This window comes from Apus apus, chromosome 3 (genome assembly GCF_020740795.1).
Source record: "Apus apus isolate bApuApu2 chromosome 3, bApuApu2.pri.cur, whole genome shotgun sequence".
NCBI classification, from domain to species: Eukaryota; Metazoa; Chordata; class Aves; order Apodiformes; family Apodidae; genus Apus; species Apus apus.
Window position 1 is genome coordinate 94,434,641 of NC_067284.1, and position 18,095 is coordinate 94,452,735.

At 35.7% G+C, this 18,095-nt stretch overlaps 1 protein-coding gene across 10 annotated transcripts in view; it reads right to left on the reverse strand.

The window, feature by feature from the left end:
* Positions 1 to 18,095, reverse strand: part of SHPRH (SNF2 histone linker PHD RING helicase) — a 57,175-nt gene that overhangs the window by 15,982 nt on the left and 23,098 nt on the right. For all 10 annotated transcript variants that reach the window (XR_007888897.1, XR_007888896.1, XR_007888898.1 and 7 more), the window contains 10 exons: positions 16,271 to 16,359; positions 14,432 to 14,521; positions 11,949 to 12,056; positions 11,097 to 11,239; positions 9,682 to 9,855; positions 9,290 to 9,352; positions 7,896 to 8,121; positions 4,825 to 4,968; positions 2,313 to 2,414; positions 1,444 to 1,515 (listed from right to left, as the gene is read on the reverse strand). Coding sequence is in view for 7 of the 10 variants with exons in the window: in XM_051613421.1 (XP_051469381.1) it covers positions 1,444 to 1,515; positions 2,313 to 2,414; positions 4,825 to 4,968; positions 7,896 to 8,121; positions 9,290 to 9,352; positions 9,682 to 9,855; positions 11,097 to 11,239; positions 11,949 to 12,056; positions 14,432 to 14,521; positions 16,271 to 16,359 (1,211 nt within the window). In the remaining 3 variants the exon portion in view is untranslated. The remainder of the gene's footprint in view (positions 1 to 1,443; positions 1,516 to 2,312; positions 2,415 to 4,824; positions 4,969 to 7,895; positions 8,122 to 9,289; positions 9,353 to 9,681; positions 9,856 to 11,096; positions 11,240 to 11,948; positions 12,057 to 14,431; positions 14,522 to 16,270; positions 16,360 to 18,095) is intronic.

Below are 18,095 nucleotides of genomic sequence, written 5' to 3' on the forward strand. Positions count from 1 at the left end.
AAAGAAAGACATAAGTCTTTCATTTCTCTGAATGATCATTCTTAATGCAAAGGTTAAATACACAGTATTAAGTATTTACATTTTTTAAAAAATTACACAAACATTTGTATTGACCTTCTGTAAAAGTCTTTATCTCTACATTCATACTATATCAGTCTTTTTTAATAAAGTCCTAAAGAAAGTGCTTTAATTTTTACATACTGTTAAGTCCTAGACAACATCTTTGGATTTAAGAAGAAAATGGATTTTGAATGAGAGAAGAACAATCTTTTTTTTTTTTTTTTTGACAGAATGCATTAGAAACAAGAGATTGCATTGCACAAGCTGTCCATCCTTTGAGGGTCTAGAACATCTGTGTGTCAGCTGTGAGCTTCCTCAGCAGAGAAGTCATTTGTAAATCAATGCTTTTGCACCTACAAATAGGGTCTTTATCTGTACTATTCTGTTATATAGGCCATTCTAAGAGGGTAAAAAAACAAACGTTTTCATGGGTCCAAGTAGCAGAGGGAATTGACTAAACCACTGATTATCAAGTGGAAGGTCTTTTAGGCTCTGTCATGTTCTTTCAATTATGCAGAAATGGGATGCAAAGCATTTTAAAAGTTCCTTGTAACATGATGGCTACTATCATCTCAAGTCGGTCAAATTTAAAGAAAAGACTGTTTTTCCTTTCAGTGAGCTTCTCCATCTCAGAGATGAAGCATAATGACAGCTACCAGGAAGACACTGGTTTACGCTTACACCCGTCTATAGAGCTAAGAGAAGCTAAAACACCTTAAAATAGCTACCCTAAAAAATGACCCAATTTAGTTTGACTGTACAGGAGTCCTCTCATGTTTATACCTAATGCATGGTAAGTGAAGTATAAACTATGGCTTTGTACTGCAGGATATAGATAGTTTTGATTAAATCTCACTTATATTTCAACTCCTGCAGTTCAGAAGGTTAAGTGGTAGGGAAGTAAATCCAGAATGTCAGTCTTTATTCTGTTGGCTTTTACTACTTTTTAAGTAGCTAATATCCCTTTATTTAGAAGAAAAAAAACTTATCAATAAGAGCAGTTACAGTAAAACACAGTAGTATACTACAGAAGCTTATCTATTTCTTAATTCTACTAGCTTATAAATGGTGAAGAAATTTTTCTGAGAAATGCATGAAAGGAAAACTTCAGAGTTATAAAAAAATCAGCATGACACATTCTTGGAACACTTCGGCCAAAACAATTAAGTACTGATGTCAACAGCTAAAGGCAGTAGAGTTGCTTGCATCTGAGCAAGATGTTATTTTAGGGGAGAGGCTGGTTGGTGCATTACAGGAAGGGGCTTATTTCCCCTGTTCCAATACAATGTTAATTTAAATCAGATGTTGAAAGTTTGACACACAACTAACTCAGATCTAGGTAAAAAAGTTCTAAAAACAAAAGCTGCTCACTAAATATCTTACCTGTTTTCCCAGCTGACGTGCACAGATTGGACATGGTTCTGGGTTAACTCCCCCAGTAGTTTTATCCTGAGACTAAAACAAATGTAAACTGTGTTTCAACAAAGAAAAATATATTCTATATTTACTCTATAATTAAAACAAGCTTTTAGAAAAAATGAATAATGAAGTAATTAAAAAGTGAGCAAATTAAAAATCATCATTCAATAATAAATCTATCTTGAGGAGTTAAAAAAAAATTAATTTATGGTAAGTAAAAGGAGCACTGTTCATACTTCAGTCCTTCAGATGGCATCTGCATCTCCACTACGGCTTTGAAAAAAACCTGGTAAAATACAAGCTTCAAACATGAAACACTTCATATTTTCTATCAGTTTTACATTGTTGTAAAAACACTTAAATATACTTCATCATGCTTAATTATGTTTACTTCATCATAATTGGACTTTCTTGAGCACTACTATTAAAATAACATACATGGGGGGTTTTGGTTATTTTTTTACAGACCTACTTGTCTTTCTGTTTAAGAAGGTAAGCCCTTTGTAAAACAGCAAGGGTACATAGAGATATACATAACATTACAAGGCTTCTCATAAACAATGCTCAGTTACTTTTAATGGAATCTTTAACCATCTAAAACTAGTTTATAGTTTAACTGTAATTAAGCAAATAGCCAACATTTAGAATGTCATAAACACTTTTACTACGAAGTAACACAAAGAACAACACACTGTATTTCAACATGTAATGGATCTTTACAGAAAATACATTTTCTTAAAAATGTGAGTTTTAAATAAAATACTGGTATGTTTCCTCTACTAGATAAACAGAATATATCACTTTGGTAAAGACCAAGGAACTGTAAACCTTACTTTCTCCAAATTAGTGAGATACAGAAGTTGTCCTAATTTCTTTTGAAGCTGTGATTTGGCAACTGCCTTGTCATTCAAAAGCTTCACTCGATTTTGCTCTACCTATGGAAACAGCATCAAATAAATAATGTTAAGTTTTACAATAAGGCTTAAGTTCATTTTTTGGCAAAATGCAACTGCATGATTTCCTGGGGACAGACAGAGGAACAGCTCATTCTACAAATCTTAGATGTGCTTCTCCCCAAGTAAAACTGATTATCTCTTCCTTTGTCTTCCCAGTATGTACCCATGTGCACTATGAATGGGCTGAAACCCAGGAGGAACACAAGTTGCTCTTTATTGTTTTATTTAGATTATTGGTTATTTCCAGAGACAAAACCATCGGTAGATGTGGTCTATCTTGATTTCAGTAAAGCATTTGACACCATCTCCCACAGCATCCTTGTAGATAAGTTGATCAAGTATGGGTTTGATGATCAGGCAGTGAGGTGGATCAAGAACTGGTTGAAAGGAAGAAGTCAGAGAGTTGTAGTCAATGGGGCAGAATCTAGTTGGAGGCCTGTGACTAGTGGAGTCCCTCAGGGGTCGGTACTGGGACCGGTGTTGTTCAATATCTTCATCAACGACCTGGATGAGGGCACAGAATGTACCCTCAGCAAGTTTGCTGATGACACCAAGCTGGGAGGAGTGGCTGACACACCAGAAGGCTGTGCTGCCATTCAGAGAGACTTAGACAGGCTGGAGACTTGGGCGGGGAAAAACCTGATGAAGTTTAACAAGAGCAAGTGTAGAGTTTTGCATTTGGGGAAGAAAAACGCCATGCACCAGTACAGGTTGGGGGCTGACCTGCTGGAGAGCAGTGTAGGTGAAAGGGACCTGGGGGTCCTGGTAGACAGGAGGATGACCATGAGTCAGCAGTGTGCCCTTGTGGCTAAGAAGGCCAATGGCATCCTGGGGTGTATTAGAAAGGGTGTGGTTAGTAGGTCAAGAGAGGTTCTCCTCCCCCTCTATTCTGCATTGGTGAGGCCACATCTGGAATATTGTGTCCAGTTCTGGGCCCCTCAGTTCAAGAAGGACAGGGAAGTGCTTGAAAGAGTCCAGCGCAGAGCCACAAGGATGATTAAGGGAGTGGAACATCTCCCTTATGAGGAAAGGCTGAGGGAGCTGGGTCTCTTTAGTTTGGAGAAAAGGAGACTGAGGGGGGACCTCATCAATGTTTACAAATATGTAAAGGGTGAGTGTCAAGACGATGGAGATAAGCTTTTTTCAGTGAAGACCAGTGATAGGACAAGGGGTAATGGATACAAGTTGGAGCATAGGAGGTTTAAGATGAATATCAGGAAAAATTTTTTTACTGTAAGAGTGACAGAGCACTGGAACAGGCTGCCCAGAGAGGTTGTGGAGTCTCCTTCGCTGGAGACATTCAAAACCCGCCTGGATGCCTTCCTGTGTGATGTACTCTAGGTGACCCTGCTCTGGCAGGGGGGTTGGACTAGATGATCTTTCGAGGTCCCTTCCAACCCCTAGGATTCTATGATTCTATGAACCAATTTAACTGAATTTTGTAAAAGCTTCTTTCAAATTTCATTCAATTTATCATCTGTCTTCTTACAGCCAAATAGGTAGTAGACCCTACTGCTGGTTCCAAAATATTGTGCAAGAAACAATTACTTTCTCTACACTTCTTAGAAGCTTTCACTTTCCATTTAACTTATACAAAGATAGAAACATCAAGTTAACTCCTTTTTAGATTAATTACAGTTGTTAGTGGTGTCATTAGTAGTAGAATAGTGATAGAAGAGGCAAGCACCAGAAGGATGAAGGCCAAAGTAATGGGTGTGTCTTTTATTGTTGCAAAAACATAAATAAATCTCAGACTTTGTTAAACATGTGTTAAGCAAAGTGCTCCACTTTAATAATTTATTTAATACACAGATGAAATATCTATTTCCCTACAGAAAGAAAGGAAGTACTTTTATCTAATGCTGAATCTTACTTAAAAAAAACACAAAAAGCACAAAATATTTCTATTGAAAATATATTTCTATTGGTGCAAAAAACAAATATTAAGATGTTAAATAAACTCAGTATTTTCTCTATCTTAATGAAGAGAAAGTGTCTCAGAGGTGGCTCAGAAATTCCAAAATACTGGAAGTATTTGTCTCCTAGGTTTTCAGTGCTGTTTTTTAGGTCCCTATGGCAAGTAGCAATATGGGTGGGAAATCAGGTCAAGCTCATTTTCCACCAGCTTGGAAAACTGAACAGTAGCAAAGAAAGGCCCCAGAGCCATTCACCTGCTGCTGGAAGGACAGCAGTCTTTGGAACCGTGTCAGGAAACTGAAAAAGGCTCATACACTGAATGTAGAAATAACTAAGAACTCTCTACTCCACCAAGGTTTTCTGAAATGGAAACAGAGGCTTATTATAGAGCTTATGCCTAGATCTAGATACATGTGTTGGTTTTTTTCACCTCCTACACAATAAAATCTGTATTTCCTGCCAAGTACTTTACCTCATGTGGTTCTATGATGTAGAGAACTGGTGGATTTGGCTTGGGCTCATCAGGATGACGCACCCTCAGCCGTTCCGTAGCCATCGCCAGTTCATCAATAGCAGACACGTGATCCCTCAGTACCATCCAGTACTCATGAAGTAACTGTAAGAACATCATAAACAAATTTGTAGTAGAACTGAGTTGAGTTCCCTTTATATGACTCTTCCATATAATGTACAATGTGAACATCTTTTTGGAGTAGGGTTAATATTTCTTTACAGTAATTCAGCCATGACAACAACAAATTATGAAGGAGAACAAACAACACAGAGATCATCTTGCCCCCTTTTCTTCCCAGTCCTTATGAACAACCATAAATAGCTATCGCTCATTTATTCTACAGCTGCTACTGTTAGAATAATCAATGCAACTTTAAGTTCTGAAACAAAATGCCTTTCAAGACTTAGTAAATGCAGAATGAAATAAGGAAAAATAATTAAGCCGTTTTAAATAGCTAGCTACTATAGTAGTAAGACTGCTTCTTGAAGATGGAATATGTTTCAAAGAAACATTTGTTTGAGTGGTCTTGATAAAAGCACAGACAAGCACAAGGTGAAGGTAACATCAGATTCAGTTCTCCCAAGAAAACATAAATTCCAGCTTTCTACAAAAGAAATGGCTACACCTGGAAGTATACCATACATATAAACTGACATGGTTTTTATATTACTCATAATACTGTAAAATACCCCTTCCCAAGCTTTGCGCTATTTATGTATTATATAAAAAATCTTCAGCAATCTTACTGACATTCTAAGACATTTTTGCAAATGCACAAGATTACTATTTGTTGATTTCTGTTTTTTCAATTGTAAAGGTATTTCCAAACACTCAGTTGCCAGGGGTGTGCTTGTTGTTACTTTGTGGTTTTTCTTTTAGCTCAAGAAAGACCACTACATTACAAACATAAAAGTACTGTGTACGAACAGAGTAAAATGAAAGGAGCTTACTTCCCAAAACTAAATAAACTAAACTAAAATTAGGGAGAAAGTAAGCTAAAATGACTTTTTATTTAAAAAAAAAAGAAAAAAAGCATTATTAAAGCAAATTAGTAAAGTTCCTGGTTACTAATTCATGTAACATCAGCAGTAAGTGAAGTTTCCTTTTCATTATATTAATAATTCTACAACTACCTGATGTTTTCTTAGAAATCCCAGAACTTTCTTCAAGTAGTCATAAGATACAATTTCTTCAGTAAACTTGCACAATAGTTCTTTGGTTAGTATTCACTAATGGAAAAGCGTGGCTGTCACTTTTGCTTTCTCCTCCAAGCCAGAGTTTGTACATAAGTCTGAACTGGACAAAGCTTCGCACATTTGAAAATACACTATTAAAAAAAAAAGTCTATGTGACTATGAAACAACATGAAAATCTCACTTTTGCTTTCAGAGCACTTACAATTTCATTACATTATCCACAAATTGCCTGTGCTTCTCTTTTATGTTAATAAATATGGTAGTTTGAGGTAGGGTGTAAAAAGCCAATTTTTGGTCATTAATGCAAAATTGTTTGCTTTAGATTGAGGAGTTATTCTTACAGAGTATTATCCCTGTAGCTCAATGTAGATTAGAGCAGTATGGACAACTGAACAGCACTGTTTTCATTCTCCTTGCAATATTAATCTCACCTTTTTTTCCTAAAGTAAAATGACATGAGGAGACTGTGCTCCCTTCTTGCAGCAGAAAATGCCCAAAACATTGCAATGCCTTGGTAACTGGTTACCTTATGTCCTACTCCTGTTGTGAACTGCTACAAGCTAAGGATATAAAATGATGAAGTATGAGAACCGCTAGAGTCCTTATTCTCCAATCAGCATTTTGGTACCATTAGCAAATGACCTGACTTTGCAAGAGCTGCAGAACCTTATTAGGTGTTTAGTAACTTAAAACTATCAGATGCCTAAATGCTGACTGAGATGTCATTTTGATAAAAAAAGACTTTGCATTGTGTTACACTGTAAACTAGTATTTTTTTTGAGTCTCACTCGTAAGTAGTACCACCAATTTGAGGAAAGTAGGTGATCAGCAACCAAGTTTGCTGAAAACTAAAGCAAGCTTTAATTGCCCCAGTTAAACTAAGATAAGGTAAATAACTCTTTAGATGGTCTTTTCTTCTGTGGACTAGAGCTAATAACATATGATTAAATTCTTGCCAAGCATATTTCTGCAAGAAGTATCTTTGTTATTTCAAAATCTCCTAGGAAAAAGCATGTAAAGTGACAAAGAAGGCCTGGGAGAAAGATCACAGAGGTGAAAGGAATCTCTTCTGATGTCAGACCATAAAAAAAAAAAAAGAGTCTACAAAAGAGTCATTAAACCTGAAACTAGTACACCAAGTGTTTTCTACTGAAGCTGAAGTCTATGCTAATTAAAAATGAGAAGGAGAATCATTCAAGCGAAAACACTTTTGATTACACCTAAGATGTAAGACAGGATGAGATTCCTGTGTGCAACAGCTCTTCCTTCTTCTCAGTCACTGGTACATATTCACTGCAAGGAAACATGGACACACAAGGATGCATGAAGAAAAAGCCACAGTCTCTTCTCTCTGCACAGTACACATTGTAGTTCTCTTGCTTTCAAACAACAGGAGACTAATTATTAAATTTTACGTTATATTGTGTAGTAAACAAGATTCAGGAAATAGAGCAATAGTGAAAGGACATCTGCAGTTAGCACAGAAGGTAAACTGAATTACAGAATAAAACAATGTTTGATTTGCCCAGTCTTGCTATAATCTGATTGAACTAAACAGATGAACACATTTCATTAAACCCATATACTGTCTTTAATTGATGCAACTACATCATGCTAACTAATTTTCTTAGTAGCCTATACACCTTAAATCATATATAAACCATTTTCAATCAAATCCTGTAATAAAAACTTAGCAAAAGCTTTATGTAGGCTTTATGTAGTAAACACTACTTTCAGGAATACAACTTAGATTTGTAAATATTTGGCTTAAACTTGTTTACATCACATTAAATGGACTACACAACCGTTTTGTCACCATCTCATTTACTGTACCTTATATTCCTTTTTCCACGCTTCATAGAGTTCCAGAAATATGCTGCCTTCTTCAGTGAGCTTAACATCCATTCGGTGAGCTTTGGCAAAGGAGAGAAGAGCTTTCAAGGCACGTTCAGTTTCACTGGTTGCCCACAATCCTCTGCTTGTGGTGGGCAAACGGTCATCAACAAGCCCTTCTTCATCTTCTATCATCTCCTCAAATATTGCCATTTGGCCTTTAACACTTAAAGACAAACCCAACATGATATTTATCACTGATTTTGCACTTCCACATCCATTTCTACTTATTCATATTAACATTTGTTCTAACATTGATTAAATTCTAACATTTGATTAAAGGATAAAGCAAACCAAACAAATATAAAGAGCTGGTTTATTACCTGATACCCCGAAAGCTCACTTTGAACACAATGACCTTAGTACTAGCAATGCAATCACCATAAAGGCCATGCTGTCAGCTCAAAATCATTAACAGCTTTTGTAAAGGCTTACACATCTTTCAGCTGTCATTAATGATTAATTAATATCACATTTGTTTAAAAAAATCTGCACTGCTGACTTCTTAAATCAGCAAGAGTTGCAGTCTGATACTAAATTTGCTGTGGATTACATTATTTAAGAATACTACAGCTTCCCACTTCCCTCCTTGAAAAACAATACTAATTCAGAAATGCATTAAAGTTTCCTAATGACTCCAGCAATCATTAGATAACAGAGCTTCCACCAGTAAAGGCTGTTCAAGATGTTTTCTCAGTGACCTCAACATTTTTTAATCCAATTTTGACACTGTGAGGGATATGAGAGATGAAAGTAAAAGAAAAAGCATGCAGAGGGCTGCAATCTATGGCTCTCAGTACTGTCCACTATGCCTTCTCTCACACCGTGTGCTGGTGCAACACTTCTTTCAGCTCACAGCTGCATTCACGACCAAAATCTCCTCTCTCATTGTGGCTTTAGTCAAATTTTGTTACTTTATCGGTAATACAGAATTTGAAGAATCTATGAATGTGCATAACACTGTATCATTTGCAACTGGACTGCAAATAATTATTTGCACAAACAAGAATACAAGTTTAATTAGCATACTTGTACTTCTACACTGAAGACCTTCTGAATGCTTCAGTATGTAATTTCAAATGAATGGTCATATTATAGCAGCTGGAGAGAAAGTTCCGTTAATTTGCTCCTTGCAAATTTCATTGGAAAAAATTATGTACATAGAAAACTAAATTATTAATAAAATTGCTATCAAGGCCACTAGCAAGAATTTGCTGGAATTTGTTCATTAAGTTATTTCAGAAAAGTTAAAGTAGAATATAAAGACAAAAACATGAAACAATCTAACTTCCACTATTTTTTATAGTGAGAAGTTTATAAAGCTGTGAACTTACGTATGAGAAAAGAGCTTTGACTCATATTCTGTGAACAACTCATCAGCCTTACAAAAGACACAGCTGTAAAACAGAAAATTGAAAATGGAAGGATTCAGAATTTCATTAGAAACTGAAGTAATTCCTGTAATTCCCTATTCCAACATATAAAACCATACAAAGTCCTTAAAACCCAACAATTTAAGTCTCATGTAAACTCTATATAATAACTGACAGAAAAAGATGTTATAAGAATAAAATCAAAGTAAGGTTCTGATTCTACACAAATGGATTTGTGGTATTTGTGTACATACAAATCGCGAGTACAGAAGAAAGACTTGAAGCTCTTATTAAAAATGAAGGAAAATGTAATAATACACCTCTAAAGTATATTTTCTATTTTCAAGACATACTTGTTAAGTGGAAGTCTAACAGGTCTCAAATGGCAGATAGTGGCAGCCTCAATAACCTGCTTAGACGGAGGGCCTTCTAAGTTTTTCACGGCTTCTCTTACAATCTTCTGGAACTTCTTCACTTCATCCAGCTGGGTTGTGAGCAGGTATTGAAGGCCTCTGCAGTCACGGAATCTGATTTAAAGAAAAAGGAAACTAACTGCACACTGAATCTCCAAATCCAAACTTAATTCAGTATTAATTTTTCTAATTCAGAATAGCTAAATAGCAATATAGGACAACATATGGAGTTCATATCACAAGCAAATCCTTACTACTACTCCATGTAATGCAAACTGTTAGAAATCCTCCCATTGTATCCCCTGAGATGATGACTGGTATTTGAAGAACAGAAAGACTTTCCAAGACTTGAGAGAAGCGACCAAATATTAGTAGTAAACATAAACCTGCAACATTCTAGTCCACAATGCAAATCTACTACAGGTAAACAACTGCACATACTTATAGTCTTACTTACATCTATTGGCAAACAAACTGGTTTTAAATGCACCTGGGCAATTCACAGCAGACACATGCAGCCATCACAAAAATATACTTCATTTTGTAAGGTAGCTTTCAAAGTTTAAATTATTAAATGGACATGACATTGAACTATCTTCCTAAAACCTAGCTCTATTTCTTGATTGGAGTGGGAACACAAACACCAGTTTAAACAAATCCCACAATGTGTGTTTCCTGCGAGCAGAGGTCTCCTGCTGAGAGTCCACCATTCATAAACAAGACAGTATTACAAGACTGTGCTTCTACCCCATATGGAAAGCTTGATTCAAAACATCTCCTTTGTAAAATGTGGAGATAAAAGCACAGGTTTAACAACACTACTAAAGTGTGGCATTTAAAATGTGAGCAATATGTATTTTAAAATAAAATAGAAAAGTCTGCCTAATCAAGTAGTCTGAAAATAAATGTGAATTGCAATCACAACTCTGTTAACACTATCCATTGTCAAATATTCCAGATTTATTAAAATCTCCCACACTATACCCTGGATTAATTCTCTCTAATACTCAACTAGAAACTAGCACTTGTTTCTTCCACGACTGACCAGTAATACTTCATAAAAATGTCTTACTCAGTAGTTGCATGAGTACAGAAAACTGTAAAACCACAGCAGATAATACCAAGGAACATTTAAAAGAACTCTTGTCTAGGAGAAAATTGTAATTATCCTGCTTTTCTTTCCAAGTCTTCTATCTAGTTATACTTTCTGGGGAACTATTTTTGAACCTTAATTGTAGACCAGATGCTCTGAAGTAAAAATGCCTCCTATTTAATTGCAACTGTTGGCACAAACTGTTAAGAGGACCTGAGAAGACTTAACTGTACTCATTAGTTTATTTTATCTATTCCCTTACTTCTCTGCCATAGAGAGTTTATTAGTCTGCTGTTTGTAGTTGCTGGTTATTTCATTTTGCACACGTTGAACAAGCTCCTCATCAATGGCATACTGGATTGCTGTCTGGATGACATCCAACCACCAAGGAGAGCCTGAATGTATCTGTATGCAAAAGAATAGATTTATCCATGAACATTTAACAAACAACCACTTTACAACTTAAGCAGAAGCTTATTCTGTTCTTTAGGCCACACTCAAACAAAGAGTGGTAAATACCATGCAAAGTGGAAGATGAGAGTATACTTTAAAAATATCCCCTTTCCTATTTAAGTGAATAAATACATTTTCTACATTCCCATATACTTCCACACCTTTAAGCTGCTTCAGTAGAGTTAGATTCACTGAGTCCATTTACACAGAATAACCTCATAGGCTTCGCACCTTCCCATGAAGCCTGGATTTTCATATTTACTAAACACAATTAAGCCTTAAGCACAATGACTAAATGTGTGTCAAAGAACAGTTCCTTTGAAAGTAATTGAAATGCCATCTGATACACCATAGAAGTATTTCAAGGCCAAAACCTGTAATTTATTTACCTAAATTACATGTGAAGCACAGGTAATATAAAAAACAAGCATAGTGTTAAGCTTTACTAGAATCATACCACTATGTCCCTGTGCTTTTACTCATCTGTTCTTCAATTACTGTCTGCCTCTATGTGGGCAACATAGACTGTTTAGGGACTGTGTCCAAACAGGCCTTCTGAGAATTGTTAGTGATAATGCATAGCTGGAGTTCTGGATAAATAAGATGAAATTATTTTTAAGAAATTCTCAAAATTTAGAGACTAAATATAAGAGGTACCTGCCTTTCTCTGGAGCTCCCGAATGGTCTGAAAAACTGGCTGTAATGCCTGATGGGCTTCTGCAACTTCAGCATTGGATTTACTCATATAATGCTGCCGAAGTTGTTCTGCCTGTATGGAAAGGAGAGCTTACATTATGCACAACCCATATTTATGAGGCATAATTGAAAATGCAAGAAGAACCTCAGTTACCATAATTTTTTTAAATGGTTAGCTACCTATATGCTACACACTTTCATTTGTAAGCAATATTTAGCATACATTTTTTTCTCTAGAACATAGTATTTATTCATAATCCCTCAAAAAATTTGAGAAGACAAACTACTACAAAGATGCTATCTATGCAGGTTTGCTTTTGGACAAACCCAAACAATACAGGAATACACTGTGTTACAGAAAGGAACTTGAATTGAATAATAACTCTAATTTCTCTGTACATTAAAATATATTATGTTGAATAAGTAAACAATAGAAAGATCCTAAAACAATCTGAGAACAGGCCAACGCAACTTACCTACATATAAAACTTATCCATAAAATAACAAGAAAGGTTTAAGTGGGGTTTTTTTTAGATGCATCAGATAATTTTAAAATAAAAATTACTTCAGACAGTGAAAATGTCTTGGTATGAAGGTATAATCAGTACAAGTTTATGTGATATTTTAAAAACTGGTAACAACTAACCTGTATTTCTTAATAGCAACATGTACACGTGTATCTTTTACTATTACATTCTGATTTCATTACTTACCTTTCTTTTGTGCATTCTAGGGTGTGTTTAAGTCTGTCCTCTTTTTGTTTACTACTATCAAGATAATTATATTACTGTCACAGATAGAGGTCAGGAGTGGACAGGATATACAGGTATTTGGATGAGCTACTGGCTAAATATAGCTATGAAGAACAATCTCTGCTTCACATTTATAAGCAAAATACAATTTTACAATTCTTCTCTTTACAATCATGTGAGGATAAAGTGACACAAAAAATTGCTGGAGTTACATGTCAATTAAAAAAAGGGTAGTATTTCTATAGAGGCTGGTAGAAACTTTTTCATATGCTTCAGAGAAGTATCATTACAACAGAAAAAATGCTACTATGCATAGAATTTCCATAAAAATGATAAAATATCACAAGATATCAAAATAGTAAGACAGATACTGATCATCTGCACTTAACTGGAGAGGCTGAAAGAACTGGGCTTCTCCAGTTTTGAGAAGAGAAGCTTAGAGGGTACCAGCCTGCTAGCAGCCAGAAGCAAATCATGTAGAAGAGGGAGCCAGGCACTTCGCTGAAGTATGTGGCAAGAGAACAAGGGACAATGGCTATATATTGGAATGGGAGGTTCTATGTGATTATTTTTTACCCCACTATGAGGATTATGAGGTATTGGAACAGGAGAACAGGTTGCTCAGATAAGTTTTGAAATCTCTTTCTTTGGAGGTTTCCAACAGCCCAGTTGGATAAAGCCTTGAGCTACCTTGTCAGAAATCAAGTATTGACCCTGCTCTGAGAGGACGGTTCAGCTGGAGACCCATCAAGGTCCTTTCCAACACAAATTATATAAAGATCTTCTTCTGCAAATGTAGTCTATATGTCCACTACAAGTAGCCAAGGGGGAACACTGATCCCAGCTGTCTTACCAGGTATTTCCCCAGTTAAGCTTAAGGATGTAGTTAAACAGGCTTACAGCACACAGGAAGTAGCATGCAGAGACTTGCTTATCTGGCCAAAGATGATCAACTTTTCTAGATGTTTAGGCAGGCAGTGCAAGAGTGACAGGGATAAACCAGTTGTTGTAGGGCATGTGAGTACAATATAAGTAATACAGGGAGAGGCTGGACAGATGCCACTGGCAAGCTTCAGGCTATAAAGAACACTGCAAATCACATCCTTCTCAAGAGGGTTTCAAAGATATCAGTACCACACAGGACCAAAAAGAGAGATAGAAAAACAGGTTTAAGGCATGACTTTGAAAATAGATTAACAGTGGTAGCTTATATTTACTAGGCGATAGGGAAGTGTTTTGGGATGGTGGGCACCTATGCAAGAAAAATAAACTTCACCTAGATAAGACTATCTGCACTTAAAATGAGAAAAGTTAAAGAAAATGTGATTAAATAAATGACTCAAAAGAATTCAGGATTATGAACTCTTTATCAGTAACATCTATGTAAGTTATATCCACAAGAACATTGTGGGGTGGGGAAATCACAGTTTAGAGACAAAAATTATTGAAACTTCCATTAAAAAAACACACAACAAAAGAGATCACCAAGCATTCAGAACAGCAGCATTTTCCTGGACATTTCTGATCTCATCTCACACACTAAACAACCTTTGATGTTACTGACCTGAAAGGAAATGTATGTAGTTAACCTGAAAGCTTATTTAATGTAATTTCTGGAGTTAGAGAAAACACTGAACAATCAGAAATAAAAAGGTGGTCTTCAAAATGTATTTGTTTAAAAATGAACAGTGTTTACCTCTTCTGCAAGTCGGCTATCACGCAAAGTCGGGGGAATTCCTGGATGCTTTGCCAACAATTCCATCAAATTGTGTGTAGAATGAAGTCTCTAAATAAAAACAAAGCAAACAGCAATCATTAAAAAATACACTGCAACATCTGTGACAGGAAAAGCTTAAACAGCAATGAAAGATTACTGCAAGAAATCAGTACTAATTTAAAATTAGCTTTATTTTTTTCTGTTACTCTGGAAGCATCTTAAAAAGAAACATTCTTTTCCTCATTCTACTGAGGTGGGAGAAGAAACATTAAGAAGACCTTCAACACTTCAAAAACAAATCAGCCAGAAAGCTTCATAGCAAGTCATCAGATTCTGTCTTGCACTTATCCTCCCAATCAAAAGAGCACTTGACTATCATGGAAAACAACTTATGTATCTCCAAGCAAATTACTTTGTAAATACCTTTCAGAATATTTAAGGAGACAATTCACTTAACCTATCTAAATTGGAATAAAGTGTAAGGAAAAAGAAACAACCAAGCTCCAAGAGCTTAAGCCACTTTTCAAATTTTTCAGCTTTCTGAAATAAAAGATGACTGAGTAAAACATGACCTTTTTGTTTATGCTTAGGGAAAATAAGCTCAATTGTAAATATAAGGCAACTCCATTCTCCTTCCCTAGGTTCCTCCAACATATCCCAAACCAGACCCCCAAGATTATGCTGCCAGCATATCTCTCACAAACTCATATTAGTAACTTCCACTATCATGAGCTTGTGCCCTTCTCACCTCCTGGAGTCCTTTCCCCTTTACCCCATTACTATCTCAGCCACTGCAGAGCACTGGCCAGCAATGGTTTGTCATTATTTCAAAGAATGAAGCCTACACAACTGGGAAGTACTCAACAGAATTTGAGTTTTATTACAGAAAGGCAGTATTAGGCAGTGTATCTTTTGAGAAAAAAAAAAACAAACACACAACACTTTATTGGATTGCATAATTCAGAAAACAGCTTAATTAACAACCTTTTTATGAGTAGTTTAACAAGTTCATGTTGATATGGCGAAGGCGAAAAGGCCTCTGGGAAGTCACAAAGTAGAAGGAAGGATCAAAGAAGCACAATGGAGCCCTCCCATAACCACACGCAAGATAATAAATGAATATCTTAGTGAAGCAAGCAAAGTAAAGAAATAGACAGCTGATCACTTCTTATTTATCTGTCATTAACATTTTCAATATCTTGTTATACTTAAGAGAATTTTTGTCAATTTAGAACTAGTATTTGTTGAAGAAATAGAAAGGGGTTACTGACAGAACCACTGCTTTTTTTTAATCAGGAAAATATATTGATATTTCTGATATAGTATTCAAAATGCATTAATACACTTCCTGAAGAGAAAATTCAGTTTTTCATGTTTTGATGCCCTTCCAGGGAACATCTTCTGCAGTGCAACAATTTTTTTATTCTCTATCATTTAGCATGTTAATATTGCTCTCAATACAAACCCAGCATGCTGTATTCAGAGGATATAACACAGTATCACTGATGTAAGTAGTCACAAGTCTAAGAATTCAGAATGTTAAGTTTATTGCAGAACAGCAGGTGGAGATCATACACTGCTTCTGGGATATCATGAAGACTCACAAGCAAAAGGTTTTAGAAATATAGTAGCTTTTTTAAAAAAACAGGAAACCTGAAGGTCACTGGACAGATTTCTTTCTAAACATTGCTATAATGGCAGTAGGCTAAAAGAGTCCTTCAGAATACCACTGGGAAGAAGACAAGATTGACCTGATAAACTAAATCTAAAGCATTCCAGTTCTTAACTACGTCTCTTTACATTTGAATGCTCACTCACTTGCAAGGAGTCTGTTTTGAGCTTTTCTTTGTGCTCTTCAGATGATCGTAATACCTCTCTGTAAAGCTCTGCAGCCAGTGCATATTCTCCTGAATTAAAAAATAACAACAAAGACATACACATATTGTGTTGGTTGTTAAATGTACAAACAGCCATGATTGGCTGTCACTTGTTACATACTAAGATGTTTTCAGAAAGGCTGTATAACATCTACTTCTCTTCAAGCAAATATTCCCTATTCATTCTCCCCCACCGCCAAAAAAATTAACCAAATCCTCATGAAAGACATAGCATTATATTTCACAAAGACTAAAGTAGTTTCCAAATTAAATATTTTTTGTGGCTGCAGGATCTGCAGACTTCTTCATGTATTCACAGTTGCATAAGTCCCAAAAACTTAAAACGTTGTGTTAAAAAAAACAATCTACAACTCACATTACTAAATTCACACTGCAAATACATTCTTCACTCTTCCAGTGAAAACAATGAAAGCTGGGTCATACTTCAGAAATGCAGAAATTATTAAATACATGCAGGGACCATAACTACTGATGTAAGCTGCTAATATCACAATCACTTATCAGAAAATAATTTCTATAAATTAAAAAAGAAATATAAAGTTGAAGTTGCATACGAAAAAGCAGCAAATAAATAAATAAATACATTTTTATTCTCTCTTCTAAACTGACAGAAATTTATTTAGCCAGTAATAGTCTTAGACGAGTCTTTAAACTTGAAGAAGTATGAGGACATGAAATGTAAAAAGACAGGTAACAGTAAACAAAAAACAATCTTCCTAAGTATCTGCAAGCGTAATAACCCTACTTCAACAAGACTTGTTGCTTATTACATTGAAACAGTTGCCAGTTGTAAGGGCGCAGTCCTGCAATACACTATAGCCATACTAGGAACAGGCCCAAAGCTGTGAGTTGAATTTGCAAAGCTTTATGGATGAAGCTTGTCAGGCCTCCTTTGAATTTTTCTTGACCTGCCTGGACTTTTCACTTGGCCTAGCTGTGACAGCAATTTCTTTAATTCATTACATGTCTATGGCTCATTTTTAAATTATTATTTTATTTTTACTTTTGTTTATCTTTGTGTGGCACAATTTCAGCTTTATATAGATAGCAGTAGCAAGCAGTTATTCTATGTAGAATGAAATATTCACAACTAACACAATGATGTAAAGAAATACAGGCCTAGTAACAATAGCAGAGGCCTTGAAAAGTAAATATATAGGATGCAGTGTAGAGGAGTGCAGCCATGGGATGCTAAGAGATGGTGCACAGGCTTGGCAGCGAACAAGGAAGCCATGACTATAAACAACTCACCCACCATCAAAGAAATGCAGACCTAGAGCTGGACAAAACTGGTTTTAGGTGCCACAAAGAGAACAAAGAAATAGTATGTAACATTCATAAAAGGCATCATGTACACTAAATTTGGTATTAACATGGAGCTGCAGATCAGTGAAGAAAGAGAAAGGTGTAAAAGTGTGTTAGCTAACATAAAAATGATCTTAACTGGATCCTTGAGCGAGAAAGAAGAAACCATCAACACAAACATCTTACTCCTGATGAAGAACTCCAGCTGGTGATAACTAGCCATAGCATTGGCACCATCAGTAAGAAAACATTGACCTCAGGACCAGAGGGGCAGTAGAAAGGTGAGCATAAAAGCAGGACAAGCAGTAGGAAAAAGGAAGCGTGATCATTATTCTTTTGTTGCCTATACCAATTAGATTTGCACTAATAACAATGAAACCTATAAGATTTCAATTATATTAACTATAAATTAATGGCTTTACTTATATGTTAAGATGTAC